The sequence below is a fragment of the Podarcis liolepis genome, assembly GCF_965112155.1.
Source record: "Podarcis liolepis genome assembly, chromosome: 14".
Lineage (NCBI taxonomy): Eukaryota > Metazoa > Chordata > Lepidosauria > Squamata > Lacertidae > Podarcis > Podarcis liolepis.
Genome location: NC_139569.1, coordinates 48,075,770 through 48,097,393, shown reverse-complemented (window position 1 = coordinate 48,097,393; position 21,624 = coordinate 48,075,770). Strand labels below are relative to the sequence as shown.

General features: G+C 38.7%; 1 protein-coding gene and 1 long non-coding RNA gene across 31 annotated transcripts in view; one reads left to right on the top strand and one right to left on the bottom strand.

Annotated features, from left to right (window-relative positions):
• LOC310693676 overlaps window positions 1-21,624 on the top strand; it is a 111,289-nt gene that overhangs the window by 22,085 nt on the left and 67,580 nt on the right. The gene's annotated exons all lie outside the window — the stretch shown is intronic.
• Window positions 1-21,624, bottom strand: part of TCF12 (transcription factor 12) — a 147,273-nt gene that overhangs the window by 123,680 nt on the left and 1,969 nt on the right. For all 30 annotated transcript variants that reach the window (XM_083475722.1, XM_083475728.1, XM_083475723.1 and 27 more), the window contains exon 3: window positions 21,040-21,112. Coding sequence is in view for 17 of the 30 variants with exons in the window: in XM_083475723.1 (XP_083331849.1) it covers window positions 21,040-21,112 (73 nt within the window). In the remaining 13 variants the exon portion in view is untranslated. The remainder of the gene's footprint in view (window positions 1-21,039; window positions 21,113-21,624) is intronic.

The window sequence follows — 21,624 nt, the reverse complement described above, 5'->3', positions numbered from 1 at the left end:
AGATGCTTGGGTCATTCCATATCAAGTGATCCAATTTTTTTACCACATGTCATCCAATTTTCTTAATATTTTGTACACTTGTTGAATTATCAAAACTAAGTTCAAATCTAAAAATTTAAATTTTCGTTTCATCCCGTTTGAAGTTATGGGGGTTTGAAAATTCAAAAGAATGACAATTTTGGCCTTGCCTAACTTCACACAAATGTCAAAAGCTCAGCCCAGAATTGAGATATTTCAAAACTAAAAATACCAATCTCTTCAGAACTTCATGGGCTTTAATGTGATATGTCATATGATTGACTTACTTTAAATTTTAAAGTTCAGTTACAAAATTTACAATTTTAAAAAGTGATTTTAAAAACTTAGTATGATTAAAAATGTCAAAAATGTATTAGTGCTTATTTTTAGGAGCTACCTGCAAAATTTCATATTGGGATCTCAATGGGATCACATTTTTTAAAATATATTTTGTAAAAACATGCCCTATTGGGTTCTAATTAGGATACCAATTCTTGAAGCAGAACATAAAAAAGTAAACAAGACTTCAAACTATAATACAGTGGTGCCTCGCAAGACGAAATTAATCCGTTCCGCGAGTCTCTTCGTCTAGCGGTTTTTTCGTCTTGCGAAGCAACCCTATTAGCGGCTTAGCGCTATTAGTGATTTAGCGGCTATTAAAGGCTTAGCGGCTATTAAAGGCTTAGCGGATTAGCGGCTAAAAGGCTATTAGCGGCTTAGAAAAATGGGGGGAAGCAAAAAAAAATCGGAACACTCGCAAGACGTTTTCGTCTTGCAAAGCAAGCCCATAGGGAAAATCGTCTTGCGAAGCAGCTCAAAAATGGAAAACCCTTTCGTCTAGCGGGTTTTCCATCTCGCGAGGCATTCGTCTTGCGGGGCACCACTGTATCAGTTACTCCAGGCATTTCGTTAGAAAGCTAGTAAGACTTTTCTTTTACAAATGTGTGTTCCAAAGCAGCATAATAGCTTGCTGTTACATGATAGATTTTTTTTTTTGTAGGGGAGAGCTCAACCACTCGAGTGTTGGTGATGTCAGGTGTTGGTGGGGCATGTTCCACTGCTGCCCGTGCACCGCACCACCTCGCTGCCCCAGGCACTGGCAGGGGTTACTATGCCAGTGACTTGAATATTTAATAAAATATCAAGGTTGTTCTGTTTGATGTTTAAAATATTGATTTCTTGATTCTGGGTTCAAAAAACAGGGGTTGTCTTATACATGGATAAATACGGTGTGTGCGCGCACACATGTATAACAAACAATTAAAAAATAAAATTAAGCACAACAGAAGGAATACTGGTATCCCTCAGTATAATATAAAGTTTTGACTATACCATGCAGTTTTCAAGAAACAGATATAAATATTTGTGAATCAGCATCTTCAGCAGCTTGAGTTATCATGGCTTAAATATGTATGAACTCAGAACAGCCAAGTTAGCATTTTAAAAGATTAAAAATGCAAGGGGGGGGGGACTGTGGCAGCGGAACGTCTTCAAATTTTTCATATCAAGCCAATACAACATTATATACATTTGGCTTTGTGCTTTATTATTCACCTGTAATCGCCTTTTACAATCATCTCAAGGTGATATGCAATGAAACAGCAGTTACAAATTTTAGTAATATAATATAATTTTAATATACAGTAGCTCCATGTGTGATGTAACACCTTCCAGTTAAAGCTCCTTATCTAGCTTTCTTCATCAAACACATCTGCGGCTGTGAGTGTCCAGAACACAGATAGGCTAGGATAGAGGTTTTCAACCTTTTTGAGTCCACAGCTCCCTTAACCAACTCCATTCTTTCTGTGGAACCCCTATGGGGCTCAGGAGTCCAGTTATGTCACCCCTTGCATGCAGAGTCAGCAGCCCCTCACCCCTTTTTGAACACCCTCCCTTGTGGAGTGTTCCCTCAGCCTCCTCTCCTCTCCTTGGGAGTCCTCCGGGAAGCTACCACTGCCATCCCTGGTCTCTGAGCTGCCCCTCCTTGCCCCAAAGAGGGGTGCCTCCCAGAGGCACCATTTGCCTGTGGAGCTTATAGCCAGGGCTGCTGTCATAAACAGCTGTGCAAGCCTTTGGGAGGCAGATGCAAGAGGGCATCAGAGGGAGGAAAGGAAAGAAAAGAGGGACAGAGGCTAGTGTTGCCCGCAGCACCCTGATGAGTCATTCAAGGCATCCCAGGGTGCCACGGCACACTGGTTGAAAACCCCTGGGATAGGACAAATATTCAATGCAAACAAGTTGGCTAGTGGTTCATTCACCCAGATGGAAGACGGAATTATACTCCGAGTATGGAAAGACTTGCCTAATTGACCACAGATTTAGGCAGATGGAGCAACCTGCCCCTCAGCTTCTGCAGCAGAGTGACTCTGCTTGAAACAAACATTCTCTCCTATATATACCCCAATGACATTGCTAGTGCATCTCTTTTGCAAGTTTTTGTAGGAACTCCTCTTCTCCAAGATTTTCACTTTAAAAAATGCAACTGGCGGAGGGCTTTGCATTTTCTTGACTTCAAAATGTACTTCAGGGTCTGCTTATTGCTTAGCATTCAAAAATAGCAATGGCTGCCACCAGCTGATGCTGTTCCTGCACAACCTTATAATTTTTATTTGACTCTGCTCTGAGGATTGAATGCTCTTGGATCCATGCATGTAAGGGGAAAAGTCATCCTACCTACCATGTCAGCAACACAAAAAACACATTGCTATACAATCCTTTACAACACTTTGTAGAAGTGTCAAGAAATTTTGGGGTGAAGAGGCCTCAACACATGTGAACAATCAATGGGTCAGCATGTAGAATTCTTTCCTTTCTCAAGATACCAAAAAATCCCCAGCAACCCCTTTGTCCTCTTGTTCAATTAAAGTATCTCTTGACCACCCTGCTTCATCCTGAGGCCCTTAGTGCAGCTGAGTTCCTTGAGTTACTGGAATATCTGATCACCTCAACACATCTTTCAAAATCTGTTATTTCTATATAAACCTCTAATCTGACAAAACCAACTTTGATTTACGTGGCTGAGAAGAATGGAATGAACATTTGGAATAACCGATGCATGAGTGGCAATGGAAGGATATTCTGGTGTTTTTGCAATTAACTTCTTCAGATCTCAGATTGCACTTAATACAACAAAAATAATTTTCAGAAAGTATCCACCACCACCTCTTTCAGAACTTGATAGAGAAGCAGAGATTGGATTCTGCATGTATTGATGGTGACAAATACCTGGAAGAATGCTCTCCACTACTGACTGTGCAGTGCTTAGAAGATTTCTCAACATTAGCTGCATATGAGAAAGCAACCCAACAGCAGCAACAGGAAGGAAAATTGTCTGATATTTGGGCTTTGTATTTATATGAATTTTCATGAGGAAGTACTGACTGACAGGACTTGCTTACAGCTCCAAGTGGTGTGACTGGACTGAATCCCTAGCTTTCTGTTCTTGCATTGTTTAAAGGACTGATCACTGTTCAGTGTACATGTATGTGCTTTTGTTCTATGAGAAATTGTTTAAAACTGAATAAAAACATTGGATGGTATTCAACTGAGTTTTATCCTGAGCAGACTCACTGAAATTAATGGCTCTACCTTAGACATGTTCATTAATTGCAGTTTGTTTACTCTGAGTAAAACTTAGCTGAATACCACCCACTGGTTAAAAAGTCATGATGTGTTCTTACTAAATTCCTTGCTTAGGTTCTTCATTTGTTCTCCATCTCTTCTGGTAGTTAAACTTGGAGAGAAATGTCGTTTATTCAGGAGATTTGAAACTTATTGCATGAAACCTATTTCTGGCCTCTCCAATAATACATACAGGAGCTAAATCTCAGCTGGTTTTTTGGTCATTAGACAAAAAAATTTGTAACTTTGTCAGCAACTTGCAACATGGCATACTGTAACACTAAAAAGGAAACACCTTAATCAACATTTCATTCCATGAAAGAAGAGGCCACACATATCAGGGAGAATGCTATCCATGCTAAACTTGTAGAGCAAAATATACATATTGCTTAAAGAATAAACAGACTTAATTGGGATATGCAGGGGGAAAGAAAGAGAACAAATTTATGGAACCACAGAAAGGGGGAGGGAAGTTGAAGATTGATATCTAAGAATTGTTTCCTTTTTTGCTGAAATGTTTATTTGTTATAAATGAAAATCATAATTTTTTTTTTATGTGTTTTGCTTAAACCAAAACATGCTAAATTTCAGTACAAACTTGTAGTTTGTGATTAATTAGGGTAGAGAAATCAGAACTGGGAAATGTTACACAGTAATATTATTCAGTAAAGACAATGTTGCAATTTTAGTAGTAGTAGCATGAGCCAAGGAATCCGTTTTAGATTTCACCTTGCCTTAAGTAAGCTACTACGGGAATTCCTCCGCGAACATCTACCTCGCCTAGCATCCATTCCGGCGAACGTCTGCAGCAAACCCGGAAGTACCGGAACGAGTTACTTCTGGGTTTGCCACTCGCACATGTGCAGAAGCGCTAAATTGCGCTTCACGCATGCACAGAAACGCAAACCACTCCATGCACATGCGCAGACACAGCACTTTGCCCTGCGTCCTTTTCGGCTAGCGGCTAGGGCTCCGGAATGGATCCCAGCCACAAAACGAGGTACGACTGTACATTCTTAGCTTTTGCAAGTCCAATTGCAACAAAGAAGTGGAAGTAATCCTGACATCTCTTACTTACATGGCTATTTTAAGGTTGATAATATAGGTAATAATATTTATAGACTCTCAATCAAGTCCAGTAAGCCATGGTGAGCTTTAAGCCACACAAACCCTAAGTTGAAATCTACAGATCAGACTGCACTCTTTGGTGTTATCTCTGCTTTGGCTAAACCCATGGTTTATGGTGACAAAAAATAGATGCAGAAAGACTCTGGTTCATGTACTGTTCCTTGCCTCTTCCAGTGCAGTTAGAAGGAGGAAATTGGAAACCTTCACTTCCATTTTTGATTAACCACAGTTAGTTAATCTTAACTATGGCTTGTTTCAACAAACATTAGCTATAATTTATTATTATTACTACTATTTATTAAATTTGTATACCAACCTTCATCCGTGGATCTCAGGGCTGCTCACAAGATAAAAACAAAATAATAATAAAAACAAAACCAAAGCAAACAAATAGCCCCCCTTCCATCAACACATTTAAAAGGATATAGGATGTTAATGAGCCTGGTTGAAGAGCAATGTTTTCACCTGATGCCTAACAGGATTGCAGTTGTATGCTCAAACTATCTTGTCCTGGTGAGCAACCTGGCTGTACCAGCTGAAGTTTCTGAACTGTCTCCAGAGGCAGCCCTACATATAACACATTGCAGTAATCTAACCTAGAGGTTACCAGAGTACAGACAACAGTAGTTAGGCTATTCTGTCCAGATAGGGGCACAAGCTGGGCCACCAGCCAGAGCCAATGGAAGGCATTTCATGCCACTGAGCCTCAAGAGACAGCAGAGGATCCAGAAGAACCAATCCAAGCACCTTGTCCACATCCTCAAACCGTACTAATGGGAACTAATCCAACACAACAGGATAGGACAGGGCTGTGGACACCACTTGAGATTCATCTGTAGTGGAGTTTGCCTTTAAAACCAGCTATTAAATTTATTTTTACTTTCAAACTCATGTAAAATCTCCATAAAGGTTGGTTTTTAAAATGTGAATGGGGGTTGGTACTCAACTAAAACCAATTATAGGAAACTAACACTGTAAAATGCACAATATAAATATTTCTAAATCTAGAGAACCCTACTTTATATCTTTGGTAGTTTAACAGATCTAGCAAACAGTGGCACTGTAAAGACATTTTATAGCCATAGAACTTAACATTCTTTAAAAAGGACTCCTGCTTCTGCTCAGAACCTGGAAGCTTAACTATTATAATGCTGAATTATTACTTCTGTGGTGTATTTTCTGTGTCATGTGAGCACCTTCCAACTGGCTTCCTATACATTTTAGTATAAAAACCATGCATGCCACACAAGGTAACATTAGCAGTGACTAGGCAGCTGTGCAAGGACTGTGTTCATCAAAATACATTTACTTACTACCATGGCTTTGTCCTGAGACTCAACAGCAAGTTAACCCAATTCAAAGCTACTCCAGTGCCATACATAACTAACACAAGTGTGAGGTTGGAGTAACACTGACACCAAGATAGATGTGCTGAAATGTGGTGCATGCCAAATCCTTTCTAGTGTTAAAAGGACTAGAAGCCATTCATCCTCATCTGATGTAGTCAAATTTCAAATATATTACATTCTATTTCCCACATACGTTCATCCTAAAGCTGTAACTACTATTACTGCAGATTGCATTTATAGAAAAGAAACCAGCAAAGCAATATGCCATATTTTTCCGTCTATAAGACGCCCCCATGTATAAGACGCCCCCTATTTTGGGGGACTCTGATTTCAGAAGATGGAGGGAGATCTATCCATGTATAAGACGCCCCCAAATTTTGGATATAATTTTTTAGGGGGGAAACCTAGTCTTATACACTGAAAAATACGGTAGTTACAGTATGTGTCTAACTGTAACCATGACAAAACATTTAACACAATTTTGAGGAGAGGGTATTTTGAATTATGCAATAAAGTTACACTGTTAGAATTTAATGCTTAACAGGGTAATCGCTGAGGCCTTTGCAAAAGACATGAGGGGAAAGTGACAGTCAGGATAATACTGCCAACAGCTTTTATGAACTGACTTTATTTACTGGTGACTCTCAAGGTCAAGTTAGGGTAAGGGGATTTGTTTTCCAAAACAAGTGAAGAAAATAATATCAAGAACAATTATGCAATAACTGTGGATTAAGCAAGTTGGAAGCAATATGAAAAATAACAGTACTACAAAAGCCCCAAATACAAATGTAGAGCACTAATATAATGAAAAGGAAATAATGTTATTCTTTAAAATAGCAGAATTTAATTCACATTAGGAAAGCTGAGATGGTGGCTCACCAGACACACACAAAATATGTTTAAAATTTCCCACCAAGGTTTTTAACATATCAGATACATACAGGTGTAAAAAGAAGAAAAAATTAGAATGCAAATTTATTAAAGAAAAAAGAAAAAGAGGGGGGAAATGCAACCTATAACTGAAGGTGGATCCTTTCATTTCTACATACCTAGAGGCAGCGCCACCTACCAAAAATAGGTATTGAATATGCCCTCTCTTTAATTACCCATGCTAGGGTATTCATAGAAAAAGAAACTCACCACAGATTCTAAAACGCCGTTTATCTAACAAGACTGAAACTAGTCATCTAATTTATTGGTTTATCAATGACAATTCTACTTGAGACAGTAGAGCTGGGACAGGTAGTGAGGGCAGGAGTTAACCATACAAGTTATGGAACATATGTAAGAAACCATGCAACTATTGAGCCAAACAGAACAAAATATAATAATTTTCACATACGAGTTATAGCATTTAAGAATCTCACCATCAGGGGGAACCAGTTGAGATCTGGGAGGCAGCTTTTTTAAAAAGCAGACACATGTGCTTCTGTACACAGGATCACAGACAGTATATCAGTGACAATAACTGATTTTATCATTAATCAAAAGAACAGCATTGCAACTAAGTAAAAGGCATTATGAAAGCTGGCTTTTGATATTCTCACCTATGAACAATCCTCACATACTTGCTCAGTTTTGAGATACCATGGCTTTTGTGAATTCACAGAAGCATTTACAGAACGGAAACCCTGCTATCCTATAACATTTACTTTATAAAAGGCAAAACAAAATCCCACCCATCTCCATAACAGCAATACGGCTTCAGAATTTGTGTAAAATGAAGCTGACTATACAAACTATAGAAAATATACCTATAGAAAATAGCTGGTCAATTAACAGATTTGAAAGTAACCAATAAGTTTTTATTCTCTTAAAATGTTTGAGGGGTTTTTTCATATTGTTAAAGAAAGTATTATAAATTAAATGAGAGATGCACACTAAGAAGCAGATGTGGTTAATCCCAAGAAGCAGTTGGACAGTTGTCTAACTTCACTTCCAGTACGATTCAACCACTTTTAAGTTACCATGAAGGCATCTTCCAAATCATTAATCTCTCCCTCTCTCTATTAAAAGGTCAACTGTGTGCAATGCCTTTCATTTTTTCCACCTACTTTCTGGTCAGTCTTGGCTCACAGTGTCATTAAATGAGACTTCTTCTGCCTCTAAACTTCATCCCCCAATAACAAGCTAAGGAGAACTCATTGGGCTGGATCCAGGCTAAGTTAGCAGATTTCAATGGGATTCAATTACAACTGACTTAATCTGGAATCTGGATCCAATCCACTGAGTCAATCCCTTTATTTTTTTAGGACTAGTTCCACCACCACTCCTCTTTTATGTAGAATAAAAAACGAGCAATACGTTCTTATTAGCCAAATCCCATTTTTGCAAGCAGAATACATTTGTCAAAAACAAACCCAACAACACCTTGATCACAGAATCTTTAGACAACTTGTTACCATATCCATGATTATTAGATCATGGCCACAGGCAAGACACTGATACATGTCTCCAACTGTCAAAGTGAATTTAATCCATTAACTTCAGAAGATAACAATGGACAAGGCTGTTTTCCAGAGGAAATTGATTTGGGAATATTTTTCCCACCTGACAAGCAGTTTGTTGTGCCTACTTGGCTGCAAAGGTTTTAAACACCATGACTTTATAAAAGAATATATGCATATAATATTGATCAAGCATATAAATTCATTTGATTACATTTAACTGTAACAAGGTTTATAAGTATTAATGTCTAAATTTCATGTTTTCAGTTTAATATAATAAGGTTAATTGTAACTTGAAGAAAGACTCCTCAATTGTTGTATTAACATGAATCTTCTGCGTTATGGTAATATTAGCTGGCTGGAAAAGGTGCCTGAAAATAATATTCTATGCCCTAGAATAAAACACCTATGCAAAATGGTTGCCGCCTGTATATTATTTCTCAAACTCCAACCCTTTTATTGTAGAACAAGAACAGTAACAATTAAATACAAACAAAACATAAGGTAAATAAGCCAGTTTTGACCAGCTTTATAAAGATTGTATAAAGGTTCACAGTGTTGAACAGATATCAGCAAGCTTCACTGGGAGAGACTCCCATAAAGTAGGAGCTGGAAGAGACAGTTCCAGTTTATAGCCCAAACAGCTCCTGTCCAAGATCACATCCGTTGAGGGCCCTCTAGCATCTCAACTGACAGGATGACTTGGGATGGCAACAGTGTTAAATCAAGACCTTTTAGGGCTCTAAAAGGTAAAATCCAGCTTCTATTGCAGGATCTGCTGGAACTTAGGGATATCACTGGATATGATAAACCTGAACTCGTAAAGACATACTTTTGAGATGTTTATAAGATATAATTTAAGAGGGACATCTACAGCACTGGTGAGGAACTTCCATGCCACTGGTTGGTAGTACTGAGTATGGCACACAGGTAGGGCACTGTTGCTTCCGAACACTAAGCATTGCTGCCCGTTACTGAAAGGGAGTCCCAGGAAGCTCACTACACTGCAGGAATGGTGACAGACGTGTTGGATTGGCAGCATGTCACAACACAACTCCCCACAGCTCTCCCTCTGAGGAACTGAAGACACTCAGTGTTTAGAAGAGAAAAGAGCAATGCCACCCTACCTGTACCACCCCACCAACCACAACTGCCACAATCCTATTTAGGCCCATCAGGCATTGGAGGTTGGGCTTCCAGATTGCTTGGGGTGAAGTTTCGCCACATTTCCCAGGTATGGTATCACATTCATGTTCAGTGAATGGCTGCAAAGGAAGGAAAACTAGGAGCTCAATCCTAATATTCTTACTTTGCAGGCAAAATTCAGCACTTATTAAATTTGGAGCCTTTTCTTGTCACTGCATATGCCGCCAGAAAGAGTGTCATATTCAAACATCTCTGATCTCAGAGGCTCCAAAGAAAGAATCTTAAATTTTAGCAGTCAATTTTATCACTTGAAATTGGCAGCTGTCAATTTCAATTTATCATCACAGCTCCATTAGGAGGAGCTGCAAAATAACTTTCAAGGTGAGGTCATTAATCAACAATTTTTTACTGCATTTGCATATGACATATGTATAGAGATACAAGGAAGATTTCTGGAGGTCTTGTACCAGTGTAGTGAGAGACATTCCCACATCAATTTAAAAGATGGCCTGGGGGGCGGGGAGCGTTGGTGGGAACTTTCAAGTGTGCTTTGTTCTAGCCTTCCTTTCCTGACAAAATGAGCCAACATTCTTGTGAAGCAACACCATAATGCCATTGCAATAGTGGTATCCTGCAACAAGCACATTTGAAACTTTTAATTTCCCCAGGCCCCTTCCTTAAAGCAGAGCAGCACTTTATGTTTATACATCACCCACTTGTCTCATTAGACATTCTAGATGTTTTACAATACTGCAAAAATAGATTTAAAAGAATAAAAACAACAATAGTGATAAAATTAAATCCAAGTTAAATGCAAAAACTGTTGGTTGGCAAGGAAAATAAAAAGGTACATAAAAGGAGAATTCCTTGGATGCCAATACCCAGGTTTGGAACAAGTACTCTTTGTCGAGAGAACCTGAGCAGAGATTTAAAATCAAATCTTCAAAAAACGGAAAAAGGAAGACCCAGGTAACTACCGACCTGTGAAGGTCCTAGAACAGATAATCCAACTGTCAGTCTGTGAGCATTTAGGAAAGGAAGCTGTGATTACCAAGACCCAGCATGGGTTTCTCAAAAATAAGTCATGTCAAACCAATCTGATCTCTTTTGATGGAATTACAAACTTGGTGGATCAGGGAAATGCTGTAGACATAGTGAATCTTGATTTCAGTAAGGCTCATGATATTCTCATGAGGAAACTGGTAAAATGTGGGTTGAGTAAGGTGACTGTTAGGTGGATCTGTAGCTGGTTGACTGATCAAACCCAATAAGTACTCATTAATGTTTTCTCATAATCCTGGGAAATAGTGACAAGTGGGGTGCTGCAGGGTTCTGTCCTGGGCCCATTGTTGTTCAACATCTTTATAAATGACTTGGATGAAGGAATTGAGGGGATGTTCATCCAATTTGCAGATGACAGCAAACTGGGAGGGGTAGCTAATGCTGCAGAAGACTGTCAGAATTCAAAATGACCTGAACAGATTGGATATTAACAAGATGGAACATATGCAGAGAAAGGCAACCAAGATGATCAAAAGCTCTGGAAACTAAGCCTTACGAGGAACGCTTGAAGGAGCTGGGTCTTTCCAGGCTAAACATACTATCATTTCTCCTCTCAAGTCTCCACTTTTCCAGTCTCAAGAGGAGACTGAGAGGAGAAATGATAGTCATCTTCAAATATCTTAAGGACTGTCACATGAAAGAGGGAGCATGCTTGTTTTCTCCTGCTCTGGAGGAGATGACTCTATCCAATGGTTTCAAATTACAAGAAAGGAAAAACTTTCTGACAGTAATAGCTGTTCAGCAGTGGAACAGACTCCTACAAGAGGTGTTGGTCTCTCCTTCCTTGAACATTTTGAAACAGAGTTTGGATGGCCATCTGCCATGGATGCTTTAGCTAAGAGTCCTGCATCACAGGGGGTTGGACTAGATGACCCTTGGGTCCCTTCCAACTCTACAATTCTATGAAAATATGCAGCAAAGGAAATCATGGAAATATAGGCCATTAGACCTTTCAAAATGCCCTTGTGAGTTCCTTCCAAAATTACCCTCTTCCTCTAGCATAGAAAAAGACCACATGTAAGTTAAAAATGATTTGCTTACAAACTCTTTGCATGTCAGGTTCATGTGGTTTTCCATACATCAGTAAGAAAAGAGAGGCGGTTACAGTGGTGAAAGTTTCTGAATTATTGGTATAGAACTCAATAATAGCTTGTAAAAGCCATGCGGTCTGAACTTGGAGCAATCAGTTTATACCACATCACCTTGAGCTTTTCAAGTAGACTGAAGGAGAACAAAGGACTTGATTACTTTCCTCTCAAAGTGAGGGGGAGTGACCTAGCTAAGCCTGGCAAGACAACTTACTCTGTGGCATTAACCCATTCGTGTATTAATCAAACTTCAAGCACATTGGTTATATAAGGCTGGTTATTACGCAAAAAAAGCAAAGATATTAAAATTACTCAAATCCTTTAAAAAACCAATGCGCTTACAAATCCAGATAAGCTTGATAGTATGATCAAAAGGGACCCTTGGACCTAGCAGATAATGAAATTTTTCTGTCTTATTTAGAAAATGTTAAGACTTTTCTTTCTTCAGCACAGCTCCCATACCATCCCCACAACATGTAAAAACCTAACAAGTTCTACAAATTGGATACATTTAGAAGCATGGTTAGCTCATACATAGCGCCACATTATAAAATGTAACAAAAGCTTGTTTTGTTTCTTTTCCTTAGTATTCAGTTAACATCTTCACCAAAAGTATGTCCTTTATGCTTTTGAATGTTGTGTTTGTAACCACAGCTTTGTTTTCTAAATGTAGAGATACAAAACATTCATTCAAGTCATAAAATCATCAATTATCTCATCCTTGCTGCAAGAAAAGAAATTGACCATTACGGTTAGCCAAAAATCATTGTGTCACTCACAAAATGCTAAGATAAACTAAACTTTCAAAAGAATATGTTCAAAGTTAGAAACTGATGCATGCTTACACCAGACTAGAGAGTGAAGCAATTACTAATACAGTCATACCTCGGGTTGAAGTTGCTTCAGGTTGAACACTTTCAGGTTGCGCTCTGCAGCAACCCGGAAGTAACGGAATGCGTTACTTCCGGGTTTCGCCGCTCACGCGTGCGCAGATGGTCAAAATGACATCACGCGCATGCACGGAAGCGGCGAATCACAACCCGCGCATGTGCAGACCTGAGGTACCACTGTAGTGGCTGAGTCATAAGCAGCATTCATCACCAAGAAAAGACAAGGGTTAGAGGCAGACAGACTCTTTTTTATCTTTTGACATGGTAACAAGTTGGCTTATCTACAACTCTCTTTAAATTTTCCCATGGAAATATTCAGCACAACCCAAGATCTCTCTAAAACAGGTATGTCTAATCAATGGCACTCCAGATGTTGCTGGACTACAGCTCTCAGCATCGCTGACCATTGGCCATAATGGCTGGGACGGATGGCAATTAGGAGTCCAACAATATCTGGAGGGCTGCAGTTTAGCTACCACTGCTTTAAATGCTTTCTAAAAAGACAACTACTGAATTCTCCAGAAAAATAATGAAGACCCACCTAAAGGTCTCCCAGAGACCTCATGACATTAGACACAATCTCAGGTTCAAGTACTTCCTTAAAGTGTCAGATGCAACTCAAAACCCAAGTTTCAAAAGCCAAAATAAACAAAGAATTTGTCCTACTATAATTATTATACCCATTCTCTTCCTCCAATGAATATAGAACAGATTATTTATGGTTCCAAGGCAATCCCCATTGCAAATTTTTAAACTTTAACATTTATAAATATATTAAACTAAAAAAGCCATAAGTACAATATTCAAAGATGAAACAAGTATTATGTAGATACAATGCAAACCAACAATCACATTTTTAGCCCAGAGTAAAAACATGTTTAAAAAATTTGCAAGTCCCATCATAGTAGAAGTTTGTTGATGGCTTCAGAAGCCAGCCCACCCTTGGCAATCTTCCAGGGAACAGAAAATTTATGTGAGCCTGCTGTCAATCTGAAGATTACAGTAACACACAGAGAATATTGTGCTTTCTTCAGCTTGTAAAAGCCAAGTCCATGTTTTGCTTGTCAGATACTACTCACAGGCAGTAACTAGGAATTGAAGAATGATGCACCAATATAATTTGCTCCCAGCAACTAATTATTGTAGGCTAGAAATTCCACCTACTTTTAGAATGCAATGTCTCATAACATTTTAACACAACAAACAAACACATCACTCATATTTATTTAAAACACTTATATCCTGCCTTTCTTCAGAGGAGCTTGAGATAAAAACCACTTATTGACATTTAAACATGGAGAGCTAAAAATTCACTCACAATATGAATAAAGTCACAGAAGGTAGCAGGGATGGATAAAAGAAAAACTGAACAGTAAAGTTGTGCCTAGCTGTTTCAGGTGACTATTCATAGGAAGCATGTATATATCTATATTTATATTATTAAGTATACCCCACTTACTAACTGAAGTTCTTGAGATGACTTACCATGTATTTAAAACATAATGAAATAAACATTGACACAATAGAAACTACAGCAGACAAAGGTGTGTTTTTATTAAATCTCCTTGTTCTGTATGTTACAACAAATGCCATTCTGCAATCTCCTGGCCTAGAACTGAGGGCTGAAGTCAGTTCCACACAGACCACCACTTCCCACTGGGTGGTTGCTGCCGATGTTTCTATCTGCCTCAGCCCTAGTGGCTGATGCACGAGGTGCTGAGAGGACAAAAATGTTACATGCTTCTCTCCCAGTTCCCAGATGATCCAACTGCCACTTTGCTGCAGAATCTCTGGGGCACAGCAAGTCACCTAGGAAATAATCTCAGCCCAGACATGGCTGCCTAAGTATATTAGATTGCATACAATGTGGTAAACCCTGAAATCGGGGTGGGGAGAAACAGGACTTTTTTCCTAGGCCTTCCCACCCACCCGGTTTTCTAGTTGAAAAAAATGACATTTTGGTGGGGGAATATGTATTTGGCATTTTAAAAAAATAAATGAGATACTTTTTAAAGCAATGTTTTCCTTACTCAAACTGAATGGTATGAGTACTTTACTCTACAACCTTAGAGCATGACAGTTTGTGTTTACTACAGACACATGCAACATTCAACTCCAATATGCATCTCTATACCTAGAAGTGCTGCCATCTTTATACTACCATCCCTTTGCTGTTTGCAAATTGATCTTTGCCTTCTTTTAATTTAAGTTTGAATATTCTAAAAGCTGCTCTACTGACCTGGCTCTTCCCTTGTGGTCAACCTTTTCACCTCTCCTCTCAAACTACTATTACATAGGTACAGATAAAGGCAAAGGACCCTTGGATGGTTAAGTCCAATCAAAGACAACTATGGGGTGCAGCGCTCATCTTGCTTTCCGGCTGAGGGAGCCGGTGTTTGTCCACAAACAGCTTTCCAGGTCATGTGGCCAGCATGATTAAACTGCTTCTGGTGCAACAGGACACTGTGACGAGTTCCAGAGCACATGAAAATGCTGTTTACCTCCCCGCTGCAGTGGTACCTTTTTATTTACTTGCAGTCATGTGCTTTTGAACTGCTAGGTTGGCAGAAGCTAGGACAGAGCAACAGGAGCTCACCACTGCATGGATTCGAACTGCTGACTTTCTGATCTGCAAGCCCAAGAGGCTCAGTAGTTTAGACCACAACGCCACCCATATCCCTTTACTACATAAACATCCTGCTACAAAACTAACAAGAAGCCTATACATGTCTACTCAGAAGTAAACCCCACTGAATTCAATGGAGTTTACTGCCAGCTATGTGGGTACAGGATTGCAGCCCAAGACACTATACTTTTGAGGCTACAATCCTCTGTACACTCACCACTAAACAGAGCAGGTCTTCCTTTTGAGTAAACATGCAAAGGATTGCTCTGCAAATGTCATAAATATGCTAGTATAACTGAATATTCTAGGTAAGTTATATATATTGTTAGTGAAGGTTAGCTAACAAAGTAATGTATACATTTCTGGCTTTCAGCCCCCAGAAAAAATATTTTTCTCAGTGATTCCAAAATTCCCAGAAATATTATATCTATGTCTTTAGCTGTTCAGGTATGATTTAAGTCAGCAACTTAAGCGTTCTTAACATCTTCACATTTTTCTTAAACTCTAATACTACTGCATTGCCATTTTGAAATATTTCTAAACACCCCAACAGATACAATTTCTAAGTAGAGCTTTGAATACAATACTTAAACCACTAAGTGCACTATCTATCTATCTATTTTCTAAACAAGTATCTCAATTACTTTTGGCTACTAGAAAATGTTTCCAGATATTTAGAATCAAATTGAAAAATAGATATTTAGGGGGGAAAGTGGGGTAAATAAAACACATTAAATCAGATATGCATTCATTCTGAGCAGAACAACCCCCCCCAAAAAAAAATCTGCATTACTGACATCAACTGATACTGCAGAAAGCAATGATACCCTGGTCTGTATCAAATACAGCTCCCAAACAGTGTACAAAGTGCCACTCCATCAAGCCAACTGCAACAGTCAAGCCTCAATGCTATGATGTCATGAACAGCTGTCACTAGCCCCACCCCCAAGAAAGAACGTTACAGCCTTCTTCCCAGATTTCATTCATTAAAGTGTGTTTCTATACACTGCCAATGCCTGCTGTTCCAAAATGAGGGTGACTCCAGACACACCTTACATCTAACAAACAAACAAGTAGGAGAGGCTAATGCCATCATTGATGTAATTTCACTACTTTAGTTTAGACCACATCAGCCACCCTTATGCGGATTCAGTTGTGTGTGCGCGTGAGTGTGCGCACACAAACATATATTTGATATATATCCTTATAGCCTGCATTTCCTCAGAGAAGCTCAAGAGGGCTAACAAGACATAAAACAATTTATCAGTGATTAAACATCAGGAAGCAAAACACAAGCAACAATATTTTTATAGGAACCATGCATGTGGCATCTGCCATAAAGTAAGAAACTTGCCATCTGAGACGCAACTGCGTGCCATGAGCATACTGATGGCATTTTGTTCCACATCTCTGTAAGAAACCCTTCCCCTTGAAGAAAACCCAGACCTACAAAAACCCAGGAAGCCAACATCCAACTCCTGATTCCCTGCAAAGGGAATGTGCTACAGTACTAATATTCATGAAATCCCAGTAAGTGTATCATTATCACATCATGGTAACAGTAACAAGCCCCGAAGTACAACTGGGGATGAATCATCTATAGATTGAGGAAGTGTCTATGCCAGGGAGGAAATTCTCATACACAGGGTCCAAATACAGTGCTCTGGCCCCAAGGCCATACCCCTCATCAGCCCTGCATCCTCTTCAAAATCTTTGTCCTGGCTGGAATGTGCCTTTGACCTGTGATAATGCCTACAGGTGTTTAGAGGCTTTTGACATTTGCATGGCTGCAATGCAGCCTACTTAAGAGTTGTACCCACTTCTCCACCCACTTTTGCCTCTGACCCCTTAAGAGGGACAAGTGGCCGCTAAAAGCTGCCACAAGAGAACAGCAGCCCCTGGGGACTGAAAAATTAATTATTATTATTATTATTATTATTATTATTATTATTATTATTATTATTTGTACCCCGCCCATCTGGCTGGGTTTCCCCAGCCACTAAGGGCGGCTTCCAACAAAGATGAAAAATACACTAAAATGTCACATATTAATAACTTCCCTGAACAGGGCTGCCTTCAGATGTCTTCTGAATGTCAGGTAGTTGTTTATCGCTTTGACATCTGATGGGAGGGCGTTCCACAGGGCAGGCGCCACTACCGAGAAGGCCCTCTGCCTGGTTCCCTGTAACTTGGCCTCTCACAGTGAGGGAACCGCCAGAAGGCCCTCGGAGCTGGACCTCAGTGTCCAGGCAGAACGATGGGGGTGGAGACGCTCCTTCAGATATACTGGACCAAGGCCGTTTAGGGCTTTAAAGATCAGCACCAACACTTTGAATTGTGCTCGGAAACGTACTGGGAGCCAATGTAGGTCTTTCAAGACCGGTGTTATATGGTCTTGGCGGCCGCTCCCACTCCTGCTGCACACAGACTGAAAGCAAGGTAGGGACTAAGTACTTCCAAAACAAACTGGAATTGATCCCACTAACCAGGTAAGAGTGTCTGAGTATTCAAGCTAAGAAGCCCAGTCATCAAATACAAGCTACTGTCTGTGAAGCAAATGGCAAACTTCACACAAGCAGACAGTAGACCTTTAGACCTTAGTACAAATCAACCAGACTGGTGAAGACACATGGAAAGACAGAATGGCATTTTATAGAAACAACAGAAGAGAGGCGAGGCATTCCAGAATATATTTGGATCCTGAGCCATAATGAGTTTTATGGGTTAAAACCAGCACTTTGAATTGAGCTTGGAAATGTACAGCCAGCCAGCATAGTCATAACAGAATTAGTATTATGTGATCTGTGTTATGGTTGCCTCACCTCAAAAAAAGGTTATTTTAGAGCTGGATTTTTTTCAGAAAAAGGCAACCAAAATAATAAAGGGGCTGGAACAACTCCATGACGAAAAGTTACAACACCTGGGGCTTTTTAGTTTTGTGGTGGGGGGAGGATTAAGGGGGCATGATAGAGTTTATGTATGATGTCGTGAAGTTTTTCTCCCTCTCTCATAATACTAGAAGCTAGAACCATCCAATGAAGTTGAACGTTGGAGGATTCAGGGGAGACAAAAAAGTATTTCTTCACACAGCATAGAGTTATACTATGAAATCTGCTCCCACAAGAGGTAGCCATGCCCTCCAATTTGGGTGGCTTTGAAAGTGGATTGAACAAATTCATTAATATGAATGTCAATGTCTACTAGCTATGGTGGTTATGTTCTGCCTCCACTGTCCGAGGCAATAGACCTCTGAATCTCACTTGGGTCTTGCTTGCAGGCTTCCCATAAGCATCTGGTTGGCCACTGTGAGAACAGGATGCTGGACATGATATGCTTTTGGCCTGATCTATCAGAGCTCTTCTTAGTAGAAGAGCTTCTTAGTTTCACCATCAGAGCTTCTTAGTTTCACCATCAGCAAGACACAAATGATGAAAGTTTTCTGTAGATAACTGATCCTTAATGTCTCTAGTAAATTTTACAGCCACAATCTTCCATGTTGACTTTTTTAAGTAGTCACTGAGTATTCAGTGTGACTTATTCTGATATAAATGTGCACAGGATTCCTAACTTACTCCATGTGACTGCAAATTATTTGCAACAAGTTAAAAAATTAATGTCTCTCACATGCACATAAAATTCAACTACTGGAAGATTTTGTCAAGTCTCAGTTTTAGATTATAGGTTTTTGAAAGAGACAATTCCGTTCAGGTTCATGTAACAGGTTTTAACAAATTGAGCACAAAGCACAAAACCACTACTGAGATCCAGAAGATTTACATTAATATTTAACATGAAGGATGCAGACGTGAGGGTTACTTGTGAACATGAAATCTACACATTTTGAAATTATAGACAAACCTCTCAAAATATATGTTTAAGGTTATATCATAAATATGGCATATATTTCAATACAATAAGCCTCTCACATATTTATGCTGAAAAACAGATTGTCATTCTCTGCTTCCATAACTCTGCTTCAGAAAACTGTGTATACTATGCTACAATTGCAGCTGCTTGCAGCTGATATTTTCTAGGAAATGAGAAAGCCTTGGGAAGCTTTCTGTTTGCAGCCATATTCATTTCCCAAAGAAAAATGGCATATACTTGCAACTCCACATCAAGCTGTACAGGAAAATTAAAACACAGTTATGTTTCTTTATCTGTATTCTCCAACAGCAGTCCAATAACCATTGTTACAAGTTTGAAAGTTATGTTTGGTTTATCTATGATTAACAATATCACTGATGTAGATACAATGCTATTAATAGTTATTTCTTAAATGAAGTAGGGGAAGAAATGCCCTCATGACAAAGAAAACTGCAAGCACACAAGGCACTCCAAATCACTTCACTATGATTAGACACCAGGAAGCATTATGTCTACACTGGGTCTACTATGAAATATACCAAAACCTTTTTAAAATGATCCAACAGCAATCTAAATATTAATTTTCATTCAACAATACTTGTTGAGAGTTTAATTCAGACTTTGCCGCAACAATATTAAAAGACTCAAAACTAGTAGACAGACCTGCTTGCTTTTTAGCCATTCAGAAGTTAATCTCCTTGGGTAATTCAAGTTCAGATAGAATACCAAAGATTTGTGAGGAAGGACAAGACTCAGATTCCCAGTTAGATTATGGAAATACTTACTAGATTACCCCTGACAATTAGAAGTCAACACAAATAAAAATGCAACAGTGCTTCCAAAACTAATAATGTAGCATTTGATAATATGTTTTATTTTCCTTATCTATAAAAGACAACAAGTACAACAGATCAACACAATTCTCCGAAAATGCTTTCCAATAATGCAATCTCATATCATTCTACACTGGTCAAACTAAAATAGTCATCTATTTTAAATCTGCAGCTCAATTATGCCTACTGTGAATTTAAAGTAGGATATGAAAGTATACGTAACATATGCAGGAGAGAAGAATGCCAGAAAACATGTTTTAGGCACAAGGTTGTAGGAGCACTGGAACACAGAATAACAGCTCTGCACTGCTGCCATTGCAATTTACAGCATTTTGAAAGAAAAGCATTATCTTCAATACAACTCAATTTCAAATTTTATTTCCTCAGCAAATACTTCATCTCCTAATTTAAATGGTTTATGCACACATAAATACACATCTGTTCAATATACATTATACATTTGCCTCTCTTTTCCTACTTAATTTGACCAGGTGAACTCTAGAAACGAAACACTGTTTTCCCTATTTAGCTGTACTTTATTCTAGTCTTGCTTTATGCCTTAATTTTGGATACATTACACAAAAGGCTTTCAACTTCAATATTCTGAATTTATGTTAAGTGTTACTTAAATCACTAAAAGTTTTTTAAAATTCAAAAGAAATAATATAATCCCAAATTACTGACAAAAAAACTGAATATCCACATTTTCATGAATACCTGTCTTCCTGCAAACCCAATATTCTCAATTGAATTAACCTTTAAACTCATTCCACAGCATCAACAAACTAGAGATTCCAGCAGAAAACTAACTCATTTTTAAAGTGTTTATACTGCATTTGTTTTAACTCCTTGAAAACTATATATTTCATCCACAAAAGTTTGTCATATACAAATTAAGATTTTATATATAACATAATACAACAGCATTGCTCTTGAACTTTTATGTTTTTCAGATGCCTCTTACCTGATCCACTGAACTGGCTGCTTCCTAGTGTTGTTGGTCTAGTTTTCCCACTATTAAGAGGTGGAGAAAACATCTGCAAAACAAGTGGATGCATTTCAGTCAGCATGGAATGAAAACTAATTCAGTTATGTATATTTGGAATGTAAAAAAAGCTGGGAATACATTCATAGAAAAATTAATAGCATTAACTGTGCTTAAAAATGTTTCATAACACAGAGAATTAGTGGTACAATTTTTAAGGTCAGTAACATATCCAGTTTATTACTCAATATAATAGGTCTATTGGTCAAAATACTACAAGTGCAGGATAACCTAACAAAGCCAAGTAAGTATTCTGTATTTTACTTTCACAAAATACACTTGATTTAAAAAATAATAATGTAAGACATTGTGGGACATCATGACTTGCTTCCAATCTAATATTACAGTGCAAAACAGGAGTAAGGATACTAGGGCTGCAATCCTACACAGACTTACCTGAGAGTAAGTCCAATTCAACTCAATGAGGTTTACTTCTGAGCAACCATGCACAGAATTGAACCCAGACTACAACCCTAATTATGGATACATGAAGGCAGGTCCCAC